Source organism: Schistocerca piceifrons, chromosome 6, assembly GCF_021461385.2.
Source record: "Schistocerca piceifrons isolate TAMUIC-IGC-003096 chromosome 6, iqSchPice1.1, whole genome shotgun sequence".
Taxonomy (NCBI): Eukaryota; Metazoa; Arthropoda; class Insecta; order Orthoptera; family Acrididae; genus Schistocerca; species Schistocerca piceifrons.
This window is the reverse complement of record NC_060143.1, coordinates 593,308,314-593,328,734: the sequence shown is the minus strand read 5'-3', so window position 1 is coordinate 593,328,734 and position 20,421 is coordinate 593,308,314. Positions and strand designations below refer to the sequence as shown.

The window sequence follows — 20,421 nt, the reverse complement described above, 5'->3', positions numbered from 1 at the left end:
CTTCTTCATCTCCCAGTACTTACTGCAACCTACGTCCTTCTGAATCAGCTTAGTGTATTCATCTCTTGGTCTCCCTCTATGATTTTTACCCTCCACACTGCCCTCCAATGCTAAATTTGTGATCCCTTGATGCCTCAGAACATGTCCTACCAACCGGTCCCTTCTTCTTATCAAGTTGTGCCACAAACTCCTCTTCTCCCCAATTCTATTCAATACCTCCCCGTTAGTTATGTGATCTACCCATCTAATCTTGTCCAAACTACTTATCTTCCATGTTTCACTTCCATACATGGCTACACTCCATACAAATGCTTTCACAAACGACTTCCTGACACTTAAATCTATACTCGATGTTAACAAATTTCTCTTCTTCAGAAACGATTTCCTTGCCATTGCCAGTCTACATTTTATATCCTCTCTACTTCGACCAACATCAGTTATTTTGCTCCCCAAATAGCAAAACTCCTTTACTACTTTAAGTTTCTCATTTCCTAATCTAATTCCCTCAGCATCACCCGACTTAATTCGACTACATTCCATTATCCTCGTTTTGCTTTTGTTGATATTCATCTTATATCCTCCTTTCAAGACACTGTCCATTCCATTCAACTGCTCTTCCAAGTCCTTTGCTGTCTCTGACAGAATTACAATGTCATCAGCGAACCTCAAAGTTTTTAATTCTTCTCCATGGATTTTAATACCTACTCCGAATTTTTCTTTTGTTTCCTTTACTGCTTGCTCAATATACAGATTGAATAACATTGGGGAGAGGCTACAACCCTGTCACACTCCCTTCCCAACCGCTGCTTCCCTTTCATATCCCTCGACTCTTATAACTGCCATCTGGTTTCTGTACAAATTGTAAATAGCCTTTCGCTCCCAGTATTTTACCCCTGCCACCTTTAGACTTTTGAAAGAGGGTATTCCAGTCAACATTGTCAAAAGCTTTCTCTAAGTCTACACATGCCAGAAACGTAGGTTTGCCTTTCCGTAATCTTTCTTCTAACATAAGTCTTAAGGTCAGAATTGCCTCACGTGTTCCAATATTTCGACGGAATCCAAACTGATCTTCCCCAAGGTTGGCTTCTACTGGTTTTTCCATTTGTCTGTAAAGAATTCGCGTTAGTATTTTGCAGCTGTGGCTTGTTAAACTGATTGTTCGGTAATTTTCACATCTGTCAACACCTGCTTTCTTTGGGATTGGAATTATTATATTCTTCATGAAGTCTGAGGGTATTTCGCCTGTCTCATACATCTTGCTCACTAGGTGGTAGAGTTTTGTCAGGACCGGCTCTCCCGAGGCCGTCAGTAGTTCTAATGGAATGTTGTCTACTCCCGGGGCGTTGTTTCGACTCAGGTCGTTCAGTGCTCTGTCAAACTCTTCACGCAGTATTGTATCTCCCATTTCGTCTTCATCTACATTCTCTTCCATTTCCAGAATATTGTCCTCAAGTACGTCGCCCTTGTATAGACCCTCTATATACTCCTTCCACCTTTCTGCTTTCCCTTCTTTGCTTAGAACTGGGTTTCCACCTGAGCTCTTGATATTCATGCAAGTGGTTCTCTTTTCTCCAAAGGTCTCTTTAATTTTCCTGTAGGCAGTATCTATCTTACCCCTAGTGAGATAAGCCTCTACATCCTTACATTTGTCCTCTAGCCATCCCTGGTTAGCCATTTTGCACTTCCTGTCGATCTCATTTTTGAGACGTTTATATTCCTTTTTGCCTGCTTCATTTACTGCATTTTTATATTTTCTCCTTTCATCAATTAAATTCAATATTTCTTCTGTTACCCAAGGATTTCTACCAGCACTCATCTTTTTACCTACTTGATCCTCTGCTGCCTTCACTACTTCATCCCTCAGAGCTACCCATTCTTCTTATACTGTATTTCTTTCCCACATTTGTGACAATTGTTCCCTTGTGCTCTCCGTGAAACTCTGTACAACCTCTGGTTTAACCAGTTTGTTCAGATCCCATCTCCTTAAATTCCCATCTTTTTGCAGTTTCTTCAGTTTTAATCTACAGCTCATAACCAATAGATTGTGGTCAGAGTCCACGTCTGCTGCTGGAAATGTCCTACAATTTAATACCTGGTTCCTAAATCTCTGTCTTACCATTATGTAATCTATCTGATGCCTTCTAGTATTTCCAGGATTCTTCCATGTGTACAACCTTCTTTTATGATTCTTGGAACATGATTAAGTTATGCTCTTTGCAAAATTCTACCAGACGGCTTCCTCTTTCATTTCTTTCCCCCAATCCATATTCACCTACTATGTTCCCTTCTCTCCCTTTTCCTACTGTCGAATTCCAGTCACCCATGACTACTAAATTTTCGTCTCCCTTCACTACCTGAATAATTTCTTTTATCTCATCATACTTTTCATCAATTTCTTCATCATCTGCAGAGCTAGTTGGCATATAAACTTGTACTACTGTAGTAGATGTGGACTTTGTGTCTATATTGGCCACAATAATGCGTTCATTATTATGCTGTTTGTAGTAGCTTACCTGTACTCCTATTTTTTTATTCATTATTAAACCTACTCCTGCTTTACCCCTATTTGATTTTGTATTTATAATCCTGTACTCACCTGACCAAAAGTCTTGTACCTCCTGCCACCGAACTTAACTAATTCCCACTATATCTAACTTTAACCCATCCATTTCCCTTTTTAAGTTTTCTAACCTACCTGCCCGATTAAGGGGTCTGACATTCCACGCTCCGATCCGCAGAATGTCAGTTTTATTTCTCCTGATAACGACGTCCTCTTGAGTAGTCCCCGCCCGGAGATCCGAATGGGGGCTATTTTACCTCCGGAATATTTTACCTAAGAGGTCGCCATCGTCATTTAACCATACAGTAAAGCTGCATGCTCTCGAGAAAAATTACGGCTGTAGTTTCCCCTTGCTTTCAGCCGTTCGCACTACCAGCACAGGAAGGCCGTTTTGGTTAGTTTTACAAGGCCAGATCAGTCAATCATCGAGACTGCTGCCCCTGCAACTACTGAAATGACTGGTGCCCCTCTTCAGGAACCACACGTTTGTCTGGTCTCTCAACAGATACCCCTCCGTTGTGGTTGCACCTACGGTACGGCCATCTGTTTTGCTGAGGCACGCAAGCCTCCCCACCAACGGCAAGGTCCATGGTTTTGGGGGGGGGGGGGGGGGAACATGATGGATGATGGATGTCCGGCACCGGAAGGCGAACCACTCGCTGTTGAGAGGAATGTTGTTACACGTATAGCCAAATGCACTGAGGTTGACGGACATCATTTTGAGCATTTATTGGAATAATGTGGTATTTACAGGTAATCACGCTGTAACAGCATTCGTTCTCAGAAATGATAAGTTCACAAAAGTAAATGTATCACATTGGAGCCGGCCGGAGTGGCCGTGCGGTTCTAGGCGCTACAGTCTGGAGCCGAGCGACCGCTACGGTCTCAGGTTCGAATCCTGCCTCGGGCATGGATGTGAGTGATGTCATTAGGTTAGTTAGGTTTAAGTAGTTCTAAGTTATAGGCGACTGATGACCTCAGAAGTTAAGTCGCATAGTGCTCAGAGCCATTTGAACCATCACATTGGAACAACCGAAATAAAATGTTCAAAAGTACCTACGTTCTGTATTTTAATTTAAAAAACCTACCTGTTACCAACTGTTCGTTTAAAATTGAGAGGCATAGGTTTGTGACTATTACAGCGCCATCTATCACAAAGCGAAAAAAGTGGTCCAACTAAAACATTCATATTTCTTTACGTACTATACCAACTGAGGTATTCCATGCTACCGTTATTTCTATCCCCCTTTTTTTCTTTATTGTTTTTCAGAAGTTCTAGGACGCAAACAAGGGATATTCTTAACATTATGTTCGAAATATTAATAGACGTTATATACGTTTACCATTTGTTTTCTCTCTTGCATTCCTTTGTTTATGAACACTTGTCTTTGCTGTCAAATCAGTGTAATAAATCATCTCTGACAAATTTTGTCGTCATTGGTCAAAGCCGACCGGGTTTTATCCCGTTCTTCAGTAGTCCCCATTTTTTTTATTTATCTATAAGTAACTGATCTGACTGTGTATGTTGAGTATTGTTATAGGATTTTCGTACATTGATATGTGGATGTTGACTGGTTACTCTACAAGCACGTCACTTCATCATGGTATGCTGTGGAAATCTACGTATCTCGTTAGGACATGCATGAGTCGACGGAGTCTGTAATTGCACTAATACTGTACAGGCTCCGAAGATTCTGTGTGTGAGAGTAAATACAATATACAGGTTCAGGAGATCATATATCACTTAGCAGAGTTGCAGCTAACCGGCGAGACCTTCAGAGACAAGTGCAGTGATTTCCGCAAGTTCTCTTAAATTTTGTGGGTTCTTCAAAATCAAATTGAGTCACGGTATTATCATTTAATTGTGATATACATGTGTGTGTATAATTTAATTAAATGAACAATAGCTGAATACCAAGAGAACTAAATGAAGTAGTACTTGAACGTGACGAACTAAAAGTAATAATTATGATAATGGTAACCAAACAAAAGCATTTCAATAATAAACTTACAATCAGTTTATTACATAAAACTCAGTGAGGTGACATAGTTCATATAATTTACTGTGTGGTTGTGATAAGAAAGAGATTAACCTTGACTTGATAACGAGGCTATTATGGACCGAGCGCGAATTGCGACAGAACAACCACGTGTCCTTTCCCAAACAGCAGCTAGGCTTACGTCTAAAGCAGTGGTCGTCAAACTCTCCTTATGTAAGAGCCAATATTTACGATATCGGGCGGCACCTCGGGACGCATGGGGTGGGGAGGTGGTTGGTGGTGATTGTGGTGGGTGGGGGGGAGGGGGATGGGAGCGAGGCAGTGCTGTGGCCGCCCGTAGAGGAATTCTGTTTTCAATAAACCGTGGTTAGTGATAGTAGCTCACCACTAACATGTTTTGTACCTGCATATGATAAGGTATTACAGCAAATATTTTAAAGTAAAAAAATAAAATAATGTATTGGAACTACATGTATCATTTCTGAAGACTTACATAGTGATCAACTTTGCGTACCTAATGCGAGCACTGTGGCCAAAGCCACTGCAGCAGGACCCCTTTCTCGTTTTTTTCTGATTTGCTGTCACATCTTCTAGGTATCTTCAGCCACATTATCTGAAACAATAAGAAGCGCCTGCAGAAGACCGTTTTCTATCGGAGTTTTGTATCAGACCAAATATAGCATAACCGAGACGTCTTTCAGTAATGTAACCCTATTAATTGAAAATTGTCACAAAGAAATAAAATGGCGTATGATAGCTTGGTATATAAACGTGTTTGGAGGTCAGTTTTATCTGTTGTGTTACGAGCGTTTAGAAGTCAGTTTTATCTGTTGTATTCTGTCTGTTTTTTGAAAGTAATTCATTCTTATTCGAGTGACACCTGGGCCACTTTTCCCGACGAATGTGAGGTCACTTTTTCCCGTTCGGACGCCGTGTCAGCATTAGTGACCCTAAGAAGGAACTATCTAAATGAAATAAATAACAAGGACCTATATTTCTAGGCCAAAGGACGTTGTTTCAACACTGATACTGTAAAAAGTTATTACTCTTCGTACAAGTGAGGTTACAAGAACAATGTGAACTGCTTGTCTCACATCAGACGACTCAAAAACAAACAAGTTTTTACTAAAAAAAATATCGAAAAAGCTTCGTCTGTCTCACTGACGGCAACAGCGCTGTGTATTAGGCAGGCACCAGCACAGTTCAGGGCAAAAAACAAGTAACTGTTATTTTTTCTCGTCCTGGCTATTTAACCACACCGTCCCCTACCAAACGTACTATTGATTGGTAACCTTCACAAATTATTATGTTATATGAGTTCATAGCAGTATTGCAATATGAGACACGTTCACACATGGTTACTGAATATTTTGAATGTCATTTTTCTTTTCTCAATGCATCGTATTATGACGACCTTAATTTGATTTCATATTTCTTCCTACAGTCCTGTACCACGTTTGAAGCGGAGCGTCTTTATAATGTGCATTCACGAACCCGTGTCGCTTCCGTCTGACATTTCTATCACGGCGGATGATCCGTGCTGGTTGTGCGCGCTCGTAAGCTGCCACTGGAAGACAAACAATACAGTGCAGTGCAGTACTGCCCCTCTCCCTTCACGAAACACGCCGGTGGCCGCTCTACGTACCTCTCTGGCCCTGACGTAAGCGGCAAACTTTGTCCAGCTCGTGGCCGAATTCATCAACGTCAATTGGTATTAAGCACATCTCAAAATATTAGTGTCTCTGCAAGTATTTTTGTTAGTTACTGAGCAAGAAAAATACACTCTTAAGACGCTATTAACGTTAATGGATGTTTTTGGATTGTGTTGTTAGTTGCTAGAAGCGTATTACACGTGTTATAAAGTACGGCTGAGAACCGCGGACCGCGGGAATAGCTGACTCGAACCGCGTGCGGTCCGGGGGCCGCTGTTTGACCATCACTGGTCTGAAGCGAATGGGGCAAAGTACGAGCACCTCAGATCTGGACAGCTGAACATGCTTTCTTGCTACCGTGAGTCGAGAGCTTCGATCGCTGCGCCACCAACCTAGATGGCCAATAGGAACAGGAGCACCTGGGAGGGAGGGAGGGAGTAGTCTTGCAATCCCAGGCCTCGTCTCCTACCTTCCAAACTTCACAGAAGCTGCAAGAGACGAGGTACTGGCGGAATTAGAGCTGTGAGGACGGGGCGTGAGTCGTGCTTGGGTAGCTCAGTTGGTAGAGCACTTGCCCGCGAAAGGCAAAGGTCCCGAGTTGGAGTCTCGGTCCGGTACACGGTTGTGATCTGCCAGGAAGTTTCAATAAACAGCTCTCCTGTCAGACATGTTCAAAAAACTCGCACAGATCTCACAAGTCCTTTACGTTGACTTTTACGTAGCGTTATGGCTGGCTTGCGACAGCAGAGGCAAATAAGCTGCTCTGATGTATATTTATAACTCGGGGAAGGCGGAACATCCATTGCCAAAATGTTGGAGATTGTTCGCGGTATTTTTTTGAGTTATTTCAGTCATTTGATTTCATTATCCTTATTCGTGTTTGTATCTGTACTGCACAGAAAATATCTACTGAACACTGCAAATGTCGACGATATGCACTGTGTCTCTTTTTTTGGTAACAAACTTGTTTTATGTTGAATCCTGCCTTGACGTCAAATATTTGGTGTCTCGTCAAAAATACTAAAGAAATTATGGTCTGCAGATTCAAGTTGATCATTAAGCAATTAGTTAGGGTATCTTTTTTTGTTTCTATAAATTTGAATGTTTTCTAGAATGTCAAGCTTGTATGTGATGGAGACACGTAATATTTATAATGTCATCTCTCTTGGACGCCTATGTGCTACTTACGACAATATTGTAAGGTTTGCGTGTTATAGGCAACTATTAATATCACCATTGTTTGCCTTGATGTTGTAACCTATGTGTGTCCTAAGGTATGTACCAAAATTTATATGTATACATGTTATATAAGCGGATTCCGAGCCCACTTTTATTAGTGTTTTCTGTCCTCCCTAGATCCGATCTTGGCGGCTTTAGTTTCGCCGAAACCGGTAATCGTGGAATAAAAAGAATTCCTGCTATCTTGGCTACCAGTTTATTGTTTTACAACCATCTAGATCGCTCCCACATAAGCATAATGTGCTCCCTACAGAACTATTTTGGTCCTCTTTGCCTATTTCTATGTAATACGTTACAGTTCCAGGATGAAATTTCCACACTGTAGCGGAGTGTGCGCTGATATGAAATTTCGTGACAGATTAAAAATGTGTGCCAGACCGAGAAGATGAGGGGTCCTTTGACTTCCTCGGTCAAGTGAGCTACCGTACCACAATTCACGACCTCTCCTCATAGCATCTCCTACCCTCCAAACTTCACACAAGCTCTACTGCAAAACTTTCAAGACTAGCACTCCCAAAAGAAAGGATATTACAGAGACGTTGCTTAGTCCCAGCCTAGGGGATGCCTCGAGATTGAAATTTTCACTGTGCAGCAGGGAGACTCCAGCCTAGGTCCGGCACGCAGTTTAAATGTGCCAGGATGTTTCATACGCTGCAGTTGTTTATGTTCAGTGTGAGCTGCCAATCCGTGGACCAATGACCGGTCCACTGCTGATGTCGGTGCATTTCGCTAGTTTTGTGGCGCTGTTACCTTGTTGCATAGAGCACGTCGTCTACGAGCAACCTCATGGAATTTGCGGCGATATCCGCGTTGTTAAACAGTAAAACCCTGCCACACCCCCTTAGGATAGTCCTGAAATTACGTGTATGTCTGTCGATTCTGTTCTGTGGTTTCTGTCTGCAAGTGAGTCCTGCATGCTATCAGATCTGGTCCGACTCTAGGTAAGCTCATATTTTGTTCACTAAACTACAGTGCGGACCGTTATTAATGGCTCTCTGAAATCGAAACCGTGCCATCAACCTGTTCGGCGATGGCCGCGGGAATCTGTATTTCATGGACGAACAAGGCACAGATTATGGTCGATAAATCTAGAACAGATGGATATGAGAAATGCGGTAGTATAGTTGGACACACGCATTTAGATGCATGTATCTGTCGACCATTCTTGAAAACTGGAATGAACTGGGCATTTTTGCTGTCGATTGTTACCTTTCGTTCGTCCAGCGACCGAGTAAATTTACGTAAGACCAAAACTTGTTTGGTTTTTTACTCAGATCCGAAGGCAAAATTTTATTTGCAGATTCAGTGAACGTTCCTCGCATTGACCAGTTCCGACATAGCGACGGTAGTAATCCACAGAAGTCCAGGAAAGGTGTCCCAAGTTTGTTTCAGTTACAGGCTAGAATATTTTACAACGGGTAATTAATTTAGGTCTATGACGACCATGTTCAGAGCAGAAAACAATAAGAAGGATGTATCTTGCCACAGAAAGCGCACCAAACTTACTGAGAAAGTGAATCGGAAGTCAATTTATGCGTAAAAGCCACATCCACGTACTCGAGTAGAACTGGTTTTTAGTGACATCGAGCCACCATTTGTAAATACGGTACAGTCATTGTAATAAGTCAAACATGCTTCGCTGTTTTCACGCAAAAACGTAAGCACATTGTACACTGTTTTAACATCTTATAACTAAATCTTCCCCGAGAAATTCAAGTCCAATGTTTATCTACGATAATGATGGAAGCAGAAGAAATGAATAAAAATTTGCGACAATAGGCTGAAGATACGAATTGAAGTTTGTGTTGGAGGAGGGCACTCGACTTGGGTAGATCGTGCTGCAGTACTGACCGTAGTGCTGCGATGCTGTAATGGTTACCAGTTCTGTGTAATACGTAAGAAGACCGGGGTTCGAGTCCCGGCCATAGCGGACATTGTAGTTCATTATCGTATTGTTGTAACTCGTTGACACTAAACGAGACGTAACACACTATACAGAACTGACGTCCAGTGACGGCTGCTAAGACGGATGTGTAAAAAGAAGCAGCTCTCCCTGGATCAATTTCACTTCGTTCACCTCACTTTTGTGAAGCAGGCTTCGACTCGACTTAAATCTGTGGTGAAGGCTCTCTTCGCTTCCGTAGCTGCTTTGTTACACTGCTATCGACTGTCGAGGGGAAGAGTGCTGTCGCTTGCACGTGAACAGGCCGATCGGGCTGCAAAGCAGACCTGCGTAGGGTAGGAGGCGAGGCAGCGCACGTGCTGTTCTCTTGCACTCTGTCGTTTCAGTCCTACACAGCAAGTGCATGCAGTTGAGGGAGGAGGAATGGCTGGTGAATCCAACAATCCGGCCGTGGCGTTCCTCCTACCAGTTGCTCAGGCGGGATGAAGTGGCACTCACTCTTGTCACAATTGGACACTGTCCTCCCACACATAGCTTTGTATTACGGCGGGAGGGTCCCCCGTTTTGTGACGCTTGTGCCGTACACGTCACTATCCCTCACATTTTAAAAAGAGTGAATTTTACACCACGATGCGAGGGCAGCAGCAAAAATTGGTGGGATCTGCCCTCAATGTTAGCCGACGACGAGATGAGTGTTGCTAGGGTTTTTTAAAGTTTTGCGATGTGTCTGGATTCTGGTGTAAAGTTATAGGCTGGAGCTTTTAGTGTGTTTCAGAGTGGCTGGCTCCTCCTTTTTCTGCTTGCGGTCAACCGGCCACTTCCATTTGCTCTACTGTTTTAGCTCCTTCTACCACTTTCTTCCTGTGTCGTTAATGTTTTACTACTGACGCCACGCTTCGTCTCCTGCTTCGGTGTGGGTCCCACACGGTCTTCCACCCTTTGTTACACGTATATTACTTGCCGCTTTATCTTTCTCTACTGGGTATTTTAGTCGTCCTCATCTGTTTTTGCACTGGCGCTAAGGAACTTGCCGTCGTGCGCCCGTACCACCGTCTCCACCCGTCCGTCCGCTTACACGTCTTATAAAGTTCCCTCTCGAGTTTTTGAGGAGTGTACGGTGTAGCGCTTTCTGTATGTGGCAACTGTTTTCCGGAGTCGCAGTGGCGCGCGGACGCTGCATCGGCCGTGTGGGTTGCAGGTGTCGGCGAGCGACCGCGATGAGGGAGCCAACGCCGAGCTGCGCTTCGCGCTGGAGGCGGGCGACGCTGCGCTATTCGCCGTCGATCCGCGCTCCGGCGCCGTCACGCTGCGCGCGCCGCTGCCGCCGCCGGAGGACGCCGGGGGCGGCGACGACGCCGGGGGCGGCGCCGGCGGCAGTGGCGGCCCGGTGTGGCGGCTGCGCGTGTCGGCGCGCGACGGCGGCGGCCGGCGCGCAGACCCGGACGCCACGGTGGAGCTGGTGGCGAGCGCGCGGCTCGCCGCCCTCGAGTTCGACTCGGCCGCCGGCTACCACTTCGAGGTCGCCGAGGACGACGGCTCGGAGGCGGCGCCGGCGGCGGCGGCGGCGGGCGGCCGCGTCGTGGGCCGCGTGCGAGTGGCGCGCGCCCACCAGGCCGGCGCCGGCGCCGGCGCCGCCGTGACGTACGCCGTCGTGGCGGGCGACCCGGAGGGCAGCTTCGCCGTGGACGCGGCGTCGGGCGTGCTGAGCACGCGCGGCCCGCTGGACCGCGAGCGCGTGGCGCGCTACAGCCTGCGCGTGCTGGCGCGCGCCGGGCTCGCCGCCGGCGAGGCCGTCGTCAACGTCACGGTCAGTTGCCACGCCTCTCCCTGCCGGACGTATCTACCGGCTACGGCAGTCCGCACTCAAACGGCCTCAGTCCGGCTGAGCGACTTTCCAACAAATAACACAGTTTATGTCCCTCAGGATGTCTTACAAGTTCGTAACAACTATCCACTACTACAGCACCTACAATGAAGAGCCAAAGAAACTGGTACACCGGCCTAATATCTTGCAGGGCCCCCAACAGTACACACGAGTGCCACGACACGACGAAGCACGAACTCGACTAATGTCTGAAGTGCTGCTGACACACGAATCCTGCAGGGCTGTCCGTAAATCCGTCATAGTACGAGGGGGTGGGGATCTCTTCTGAACACCACGTTGCGAGGCGTCCCAGAGATTTCTAGGGGCTCTGGTGGCCAGCGGAACTGTTTAACTCAGAAGAGGGTTCCTGGAGCCACTCTGTAGCAATTTTGTACGTGTGGGGTGTCGCATTGTCCTGCTGAAATTGCCCAATCTGTCGGAATGCACAAAGTATATGAATGGATGCGGGTGATTACGCAGGATGCTTACGTACGTGTCACCTGTCAGAGTCGTTATCTAGACGTACCACGGGTGCCATATCACTCCAGGTGCGTACGACACACACCGTTACAGAGCCTCCACCAGCTTGAGAAGCCCCTGCTGACATGCCCCGTCCGTGGCTTCGTGACGTTGTCTCCATACCCGTACACGTCCATCCGCTCTACGAAACGACTCTCTTACGACCAGCCAACATATTTCTAGTCATCAACAGTCCAATGTCGGGGCCGGTCGGAGTGGCCGAGCGTTTCTAGGAGCTACAGTCTGGAACCGCGTGACCGCTACGCTCGCAGGTTCGAATCCTGCCTCGGAGCATGGATGTGTGTGGTGTCATTAGGCTAGTTAGGTTCAACTACTTCTAAGTTCTAGGGGACTGTGACCTCAGAAGTTAAGTCCCACAGTGCTCAGAGTCATTTGAACTATTTCAACCATCCAATGTCGGTGTCGACGGGCCCATGGGAGGCGTAAAGCTTTTTGTCGTGCTGTCATCAAGAGTACAACACTGGGCCTTCGGCTCCAAAAGCCCATACCGATGGTTTTCCTTTGAATCGTTCGCACGCAGACACTTGTTGATGACCCAGCATTGAAATCTACAGCAATTTGGGGAGGGGTTGCACTTCTGTCACGTTGAACGGTTCTCTTCAATCGTCGTTGGTTCCGTTCTTGCTGGATCTTTTTCCAGCCGCAACGATGTCGGGAGATTTGCTGTTTTACCGAATTTCTGATATTCACAGTACACTTGTGAAAATCCTCACTTCTTCGGCATTTCTGAATGCTGTGACCCATCGCCCGTTCGCCTACAATAACACGACGTTCAAACTCACTTAAATCTTGGTAACCTGTCGTTCTAGCAGCAGTAACCGATCCAACCGCGGCAGACACTTGTCTTATATAGGCGTTGCCGACCGCAGCGCTGTATTCTGCCTCTTTACATATCTCAATGCGCATATTTCAATGAGCATGCCTATACCAGTTTCTTTGGCGCTTCAGTGTAGTACGACAAGTATTATTTCGCAACATTACTCGACATTTAAACGTTAGCCCAGGCCAGGACTGAGACCGTTTCTCCACACGATATATGTTGATTAATTTTTTAAATTTTTGCTTCTGTTTCTAGGAAAACCACCGAGATCCACACGTCCACAATTAGTACGTGTATTTTCAGATATTGCAGTGGAATACGGACTTTGTCCAAAAACATTGTCACTTACCCCTGGAATGGAACCTGGGCGTTTTTGGTATGGCTACGGTGGTCCATTGCTGTCATGACATCTGTAGCTTCGTTTAGTAAGATTTATTTCGGTCGCCCTTTCCCGATCTTTGCCGAGGTGGACCTGCTAATTAGCACCTCGATCAGTCTTCACACAACTCGGTTCCCTTGCGCGTGGATGGGTGCTGAAAGACAGCGTCAACTGCCCTCCAAGCCACTTGAGTGACGCCAAGTCACCTTTTTATGTGAACCTTTTTTGTAATGGCCTCGTCGCTATTGCTGTGGACGCCGAGTTGCCACTGTTGTCTCGGTGGGATGAGTCTGTGAGTTGGTGAAACGGCTAACAGAGTTTCTCCCTTCCACCATTACGCAGCTATGCCCCAGGATCAGGTAAAAAGAAAGGAGAGCGAAGGTTCTACAATACTCTAGTAAATTAGTAAAAAGTCAACACAAATGAGTTAAAAAGGTTTACTCAGCTTTGTGACTTGTTGAATAATGGAGTCTGCAACACTGCATGTAATATAACAGAAAAAAAGCCCTCAATGGGGCGAACCATTCTAGCGGCGATAAGTAGGAAAATCGTCCCTCCCCGCTGATTCTTACCTTGTGGGTAACCAGGGAACGGACTACTGGTATTCGTCAAGCGTCGTCTACCAGTGGAAGAAAGTGATGTACAAAGTTGAAAGGGAGCCTGCGGAACGGCACAGTGCTCCTCATTCTGACTGACAGAAATCGCTCTCAAAAGACAAAACGCCAATACAGTTCGCTAATTAAGCACGACCGAATCTACAGTATAATACATCACAATTTAGAGATAATAAACAGCAGCAAGTTTCTGGTTAAAGAAGTGTTGACATCACTTGCCTTTTTATTTCAAATGTTGAATTAAAAAATATAATTCAACATGAGCAGCTCGAAGCATTTCATCTGTAATTGCAGCTTGCGTGATGGCACCGTTCCCAGATACTTGGCTGCCAGTATGATCACTCATCAGCCTAGCGTGTGGAAGAGGATGCGTCGTAATGAAGTCTGCGAGGGTACTGGTATACGGACACTGCTCCGTTATATAAGCGAAGAGTAAAAGCAATTTTATGACGAACTTGGTGCAGGACTAGTGGATGAAAAACTCCAAACGATTGCAGTTGAAGGGTGCGGCAAACTGCCTATCCGATTGAGAAAAATAGGACACACAATTCTAAAAAGTTAAGAAAGGAAGAGGAGTTCGTTAGAGACAGGGCACTAGTTGGTAGAAGCAGGGATAGCCAGTGAGGAAAGTGTTCCGCAACCAAGAAAGAAGGTGTGTTCTGTAGTGTCAGAGATATCGATGCTCGGTAGGAACAGGAGAAGATGGGGACGAAAGCGTGTTCTGCTACCTCGGAGATATCAACGCTCGGTAGGAACAGGAGCAGCCAGCGGTTCCTCTTCCTATCGCGCGTTGATGTCTCCTAGACTACTGAACACATTTTGTTCTCCAGCAGCTCCTGCTCATACAGAGCACTGATGGGGCTGTATACCGACCATAGTCTCTCTGACCAGTTGCAGCGAAAGCGTGGAACGCTTAAATCTGACCTGGCGGGAATCTGAATCATGCTGCTCACGAAAGAGTGCATTACATCTCGCTGGGTGAGGAAAACAATTATTAGACAAGTGGTGGTGAATTACAACTACCGTAGGACTAAAGGGCTCTCAGAACCGAAATAAAAGGGAAAGTCAGAAGTATTCCGGGAGAGGAGAAGCCAAGATGTTCAAGATCTTGCAAAAGAAAATAAACTGAAGGCTACATATGTTCAGCGAACAAGTGAAAACACTGCGGTTATATGTAATGGTTTAAATTAGTAAAGATAGAAAGATAGATAGATAGTGACAGGAAGAAAACTACGTATTTGATACTTCGTTTACGTTATGATATTAGGTTACTATTAACATCACCGATATTTCTGGAACCTCATATGTTGTCACTACCAAGGAAAACTCAGTAGATCTGAAGAATTAGGCTGAGCTTAGATAGTTCTAATACTACGGAACACATCTTCCTCCTTAGCTGTTCCTCATCCTATCGCGCGTTGATATCTCCTAGACTACAGAATACATTTTGCTCTCTGGCAGCTCCTTTTCGTACAGAGCGCTGATATCTCTGAGACTGCAGAGCGCACCGTCTTTCCTGGCTGCTGCTGTTCCTACCGAGCGTTAATATCTCTGAGACAGCAGAATACGCTTTCGTCCCCAACTTCTCCTGTTCCTACGGAGCAGCGATCTGATATCTCTGGAACTGCAGAACACACGTTCTTTCCTGGTTGCGGAAACACATTTTTTACCGGATGGTCCTGTCCGTACTGAATCTTCGAGATTGAAACACATGCTGTACCACAATTAACTTCTGGTGTGCAAAGCTGTGTTATTTTTAAAACACAGCGGAGGTGAATTGTTTTTATTGGGGACTGAAAAAAATCCCGTTTGGGACACGTGGGGGGCCGTGTCCTCGTAGTAGGAACCAGCCTGGCATTTGCCTGAAGTCGTTAAGGGAGATCGCGAGAAACCTAAATCAGGATGGTCGCGTGAAGATCGGAGGCTTTATTCTGCTGAATACGAGGCCGGTTTTTTTGAAGTGTGCCATCTCATCCGGTTTATCACTAGTGCAATATTGTTTAGGAAATAAGTTGTTTAATAATGTAAAAAGCTTGTGCTATACTTTTCATTCATTTCTCACTCTGTCACTGCACACACTATATACAAGGTAGACACTACACACACTATCAGCTGATATGAAGACGATAGTGACGATGTTTGGTTTGTTTCCTGTACTGCAACTTCATATTTGTTAGACGTAAAAACTGAATCAGCATCCGTCTGTAATTAGTGAGATGTTGTGCTCAGAAAGAGGATAAGGTTTTAATACATTCCATAGTTCTGTGAGTGTGTTTTTTCACAGAAAAGGAAAGTAAAAAATAAGATGAAAGTGTTATATGAAATGATAGACGTTTTGTAGTTGTCGTTATTATTTTTATTTGTGTTACATTTCTTTTACCAAGGCTGTACTCAGTGTTATCAAAACAATCGTTCACTGTATAGAATATATTGCTTAACAGCCACTTCTTAATTGCCTTTTTCAATAAGTTTGTTTTAGTGATCTCTTTAATCTTCTTGGATAATTTATTTTAGAGTTTTCTTTCTTGCCAGTAGATGCTGTTTGAGTTTTATGTTTATTCTGTCTCGGTAAATGTAAGTTCATTCTACATCTTGATCCATGGTCATGGGCAGTGCTGTTTGTGCAATAATTATCAATGTTATTTTTGATGTGTACAACTGATTGGTAAATGTACTCATATGATGTATTTAAAATACGCATTGTTTTCAACATGTCTGTACGATGTGCTTGACTACTGTTTTTAGTTATTATTGTTACGACCTGTTTCTGTAACTTTGTTCATTTGTTCATCAGAAAAGAAATCCACAGCTAAGAGTGACAAGGATAGGAGTAGTATGAACGCTGTTTATCTAAAAGACAGTGACTGTTTACTAAACGATAATAGGACTCTAAGATCATAACATCCTGCCGGCCGGAGTGGGCGAGCGGTTCTAGGCGCTACAGTCTGGGACCGCGCGACCGCTACGGTCGCAGGTTGGATTACTGCCTCGGGCATGGATGTGTGTGATGTCCTTAGATTAGTTAGGTTTAAGTAGTTCTAAGTTCTAGGGGACTGATGACCTCAGAAGTTAAGTCCCATAGTGCTCAGAGCCATTTGAACCATAACATGCTGATGACATTCTGTCTGCAGGTCTCTTCGTGTCTTCACATAAATTCAGCTGGGAATGAGTAGAAATTTTGTGTTCGTTAGGGAGCCTATGAAGGTGCCGTCTACATTTAAGTAAACAGTATAATTCTCCTTCTTCAAAATGAAGTTCATGGCGTTTGTTTTCTTTACGTTCTACGTTACTTTTATACTGACTTATTGTAAACTTCCTTGTGGGTTTCATTCTTCTTTTCTCTGCAAGCAGGTGGTTTTTTTTTTTTTTATTACCTATCACACTGCTGCCGTCGGCAAAGAGAACTTTTCCGCTGTGTCTAAGAACGTTAGGAAAGTCATAGATTTATATACTGAATCGCCAAAGAAACTGGTATAGGAATGCCTATTCAGATATGTCAAGAGGCAGAATACGGCACGGCGGTCGGCAAGGCCGATATAAGAAAACAAGTGTCTGGTGCTATTGTTGGAACGGTTACTGCTGCTACAATGGCAGGTTATCAAGATTTAAGTGAGTTTGAACGTGATCTTGTAGTCGGCCCACTAGCGATGGGACACAGCGTCTTCGAGGTGGCGATGAAGTGCGGATTTTCCCGTACGACCATTTCATCAGTGTACCGTGAATATCAGGAATGCGGCAAAACATCTAATGTCCGACATCGCTGCGGCCGGAGAAAGATCCTGCAAGAACGGGACCAACGACGACTTAAGAGAATCGTTGAACGTGACAGAAGTGCAACCCTTCCCAATTTGCTGCATATTTCAATGCTGACCATCAACAAGTGTGAGCGTGCGAACCACTCAACGGAACATAATCGATGTGGGCTTTTGGAGTGTAAAGTCCTCTCGTATTCCCTTGATGACTGCACGACACAAAGCTTTACGCCTCGCCTGGGCCCGTCGACGCCGACACTGGAGTGTTGATGGCTGGAAACGTGTTGCCTGGTCGGACGAGTCCCGTTTGAAATTGTATGGAGCGAATGGACATGTACGGGTCTGGAGACAACCTCACGAATCCGTGGGCCCTGCATGTCAGCAGTGGAGTCTCTGAAATGGTGTGGGGCGTGTGCAGTTGGAGTATGGGACTCTTGATAGCTCTAGGTACGACTCTGACAGGTCACACGTACGTAAGCATCCTGTCTGATCACCTGCTTCCACTCACGTCCATTGTGTATTCCGACAACTTGGTCAATTCCAGGAGGACAGTGCGACACCCCAAATGTCCATAAGTGCTACAGAGTGACTTCAGGAACATTGTTCTTAGTTTAACACTTCGGCTGGGCACCAAACTCGCCACACACGAAAATTATTGAGCATGCCTGGGATGCCTCGGAAGGTGCTGTTCAGAAGAGATGTCCGCCCCCTGGTACTCATATCGGATTATGGACAGACCTGTAGGATTCACGGTGTCAGTTGCCTCGAGCACTACGTCAGAGATATTAGGCAGGTATGCCAGTTTCTTTGGCTCTTTAGTGTATAAGGGACCTTATTGGTCCTTATGTGCTTCTCTGTGGACGTCGTAGATTATTGTATTTGGTTCCGGCGAGTCTTCTATAAAAAGGTTAGGCTCGTTTGAGGTATACGTTGTCTCCTGCCTTCGGTCCCTACTTGGAAGATTCGATAGGAACTGGTCATAAGCTACACCTCTTATTCCTAATGCTTGTAGTTTATCTAGTAGAATCTCACTATCAGTAGTAGCAGAAGAAGTAGAACAAAGTAAAATATGTGTGTTTCGGAGTTGGTGTGCTGACGGTCAGGGCAGTTTTGAGCAAATCAAAGGATGCGTGTACCAGCTAGTACGAGGTGCGGCTAGTAGAAGGTGCGGAGTCGGAACGATATAAGATGGACCTCACCACAAGTACATAGGTCGGGCTGTACCGCTTACCTACATTTTAGAAGAGTTTCTGGGGCTGTATGTGTAGTTTTCGGCTGTCTGTTGTCGGATTCCCAGACGGCCAGCCTCGCCGGGTGTGTCACGGCGTGTGTGTGTGTGTGTGTGTGTCGGCAGGTGCTGGACCTGAACGACAACGCGCCCGAGTTCCCGGGCGCGCCGGCCGAGGTGCGGCTGGCGGAGAACGCGGCCGTGGGCCAGGAGGTGTGCCTGTGCCGGGCGCGCGACCGCGACGCCGCCGCCAACAGCCGGCTCGCCTACAGCCTGGCGCGCGACCCGGACGGCCAGTTCGGCGTGGGCGCCGCCAGCGGCGTCGTCTACCTGCGGCGGCCGGTGCGCGCGCCGCCCGGCGCCGCGCTCTCCGTCGAGGTGGCCGCCACCGACGGCGGGCAGCCGCCGCGCACCGCGCGACACGCCCTCTCCGTGCTCGTCGTCGACGTCAACGACCACACGCCCGTGTTCGACCACACGTCGTACGAGACGTCGCTGCTCGAGTCGACGCCCGTCAACGAGCGCTTCTTCGCGCTGGCCGCGTCCGACGCCGACCTGGGCGCCAACGGGCAGGTGCGCTACGCCATCAGCGAGGGCGACGCGGCGGGCCGCTTCGGCGTCTTCCCCGACGGCTGGCTGTACGTGCGCAGCGCGCTCGACCGCGAGCAGCGCGACTACTACTCGCTGCTGGTGACCGCCTCCGACGGCGGCGACCCCCCGCGCTCGTCGCAGGTGCCCGTCACCGTGCACGTCGTCGACGAGAACGACAACGCGCCGCAGTTCGCCAACGCCACGTTCGAGTTCCGCGTGCGCGAGAACGAGCCGCCCGACTCGTTCGTGGGCAAGCTGTCGGCGTCGGACCGCGACGTGGGCCGCAACGCCGAGCTGACGTTCGCGCTGTCGGGCGGCGCCGACCAGCGCGACTTCACCGTCGACCCCAAGAACGGCTTCGTCAAGACGCTGCACGTGTTCGACCGCGAGCAGCTGGTGCGCGACACGGGCCAGAGCTACGTGGTGCTGGAGGCCACCGTCACCGACAACGGCGCGCCGCCGCTCGCCGACCGCGTCAAGGTGTACGTGCACGTCGCCGACGAGAACGACAACGCGCCGCGATTCCTGCGCACGCCCTACCGCGTCCAGGTCTCCGAGGCGGCCGGCGTCGGCACCCAGGTGCGTGCTCACTCGCCCGCTCTTACTTTAGGCAGATCTGCCCTCTAGCAGGTTCTGCTACTTCGGGGTTATTCCAAATGGTGGACCCGTTTTCAAAACTCGGTATTTGTTCGAGGACAAATCCAAATAGAACGAGCTTTATGTCCTTAGGTTAGTTAGGTTTAAGTAGTTCTAAGTTCTAGGGGACTGATGACCTCAGAAGTTGCCCCATAGCCCTCAGAGCCATTTCAACCGTATCTGCTGTTAGTCAGTCCACGGCAGCAGTGATCTGGTTCCGCAGATCGTTCAGAGTGGTTGGTAGAGGCGGAACGTAAACAGCTTCCTTTACATAACCCCATAAGAAACAGACGCGTGGTGTGACATCCGCAGATCTCGGTGGCCACAAGTGCACAGCCGGGTCCTAGAATCCCCTGTCACCGATCCAGCGCTGAGGAAGGGAGTCATTCAAAAACCCTCATGCATCACGGTGACAATGGGACGGAGCTCCATCCTGTTGGTAAATGAAGCCATGGGAATCTTCTATAACTTGAGATAATAGTCATACTTACAACAGTTCTTTCCGCAAAGAAAAATGGTCCGTAATCCTTTGTACGGGATACGGCACCGAACATGTTGATCTTCGATGAGTCTCTTTCTTGTTGCAATGGTGAATGTGGATTTTCCAAACCCCATAAGCGAACATCTGTTGTCTTTTCCACTA

The 20,421-nt window shown here is 46.7% G+C and overlaps 1 protein-coding gene across 1 annotated transcript in view; it reads left to right on the top strand.

Moving 5' to 3' along the window:
• Positions 1-20,421, top strand: part of LOC124803480 (cadherin-related tumor suppressor-like) — a 112,476-nt gene that overhangs the window by 78,800 nt on the left and 13,255 nt on the right. Inside the window, exons 4-5 of the mRNA XM_047264672.1 lie at positions 10,553-11,161; positions 18,678-19,721. Coding sequence (XP_047120628.1) covers positions 10,553-11,161; positions 18,678-19,721 — 1,653 coding nt within the window. The remainder of the gene's footprint in view (positions 1-10,552; positions 11,162-18,677; positions 19,722-20,421) is intronic.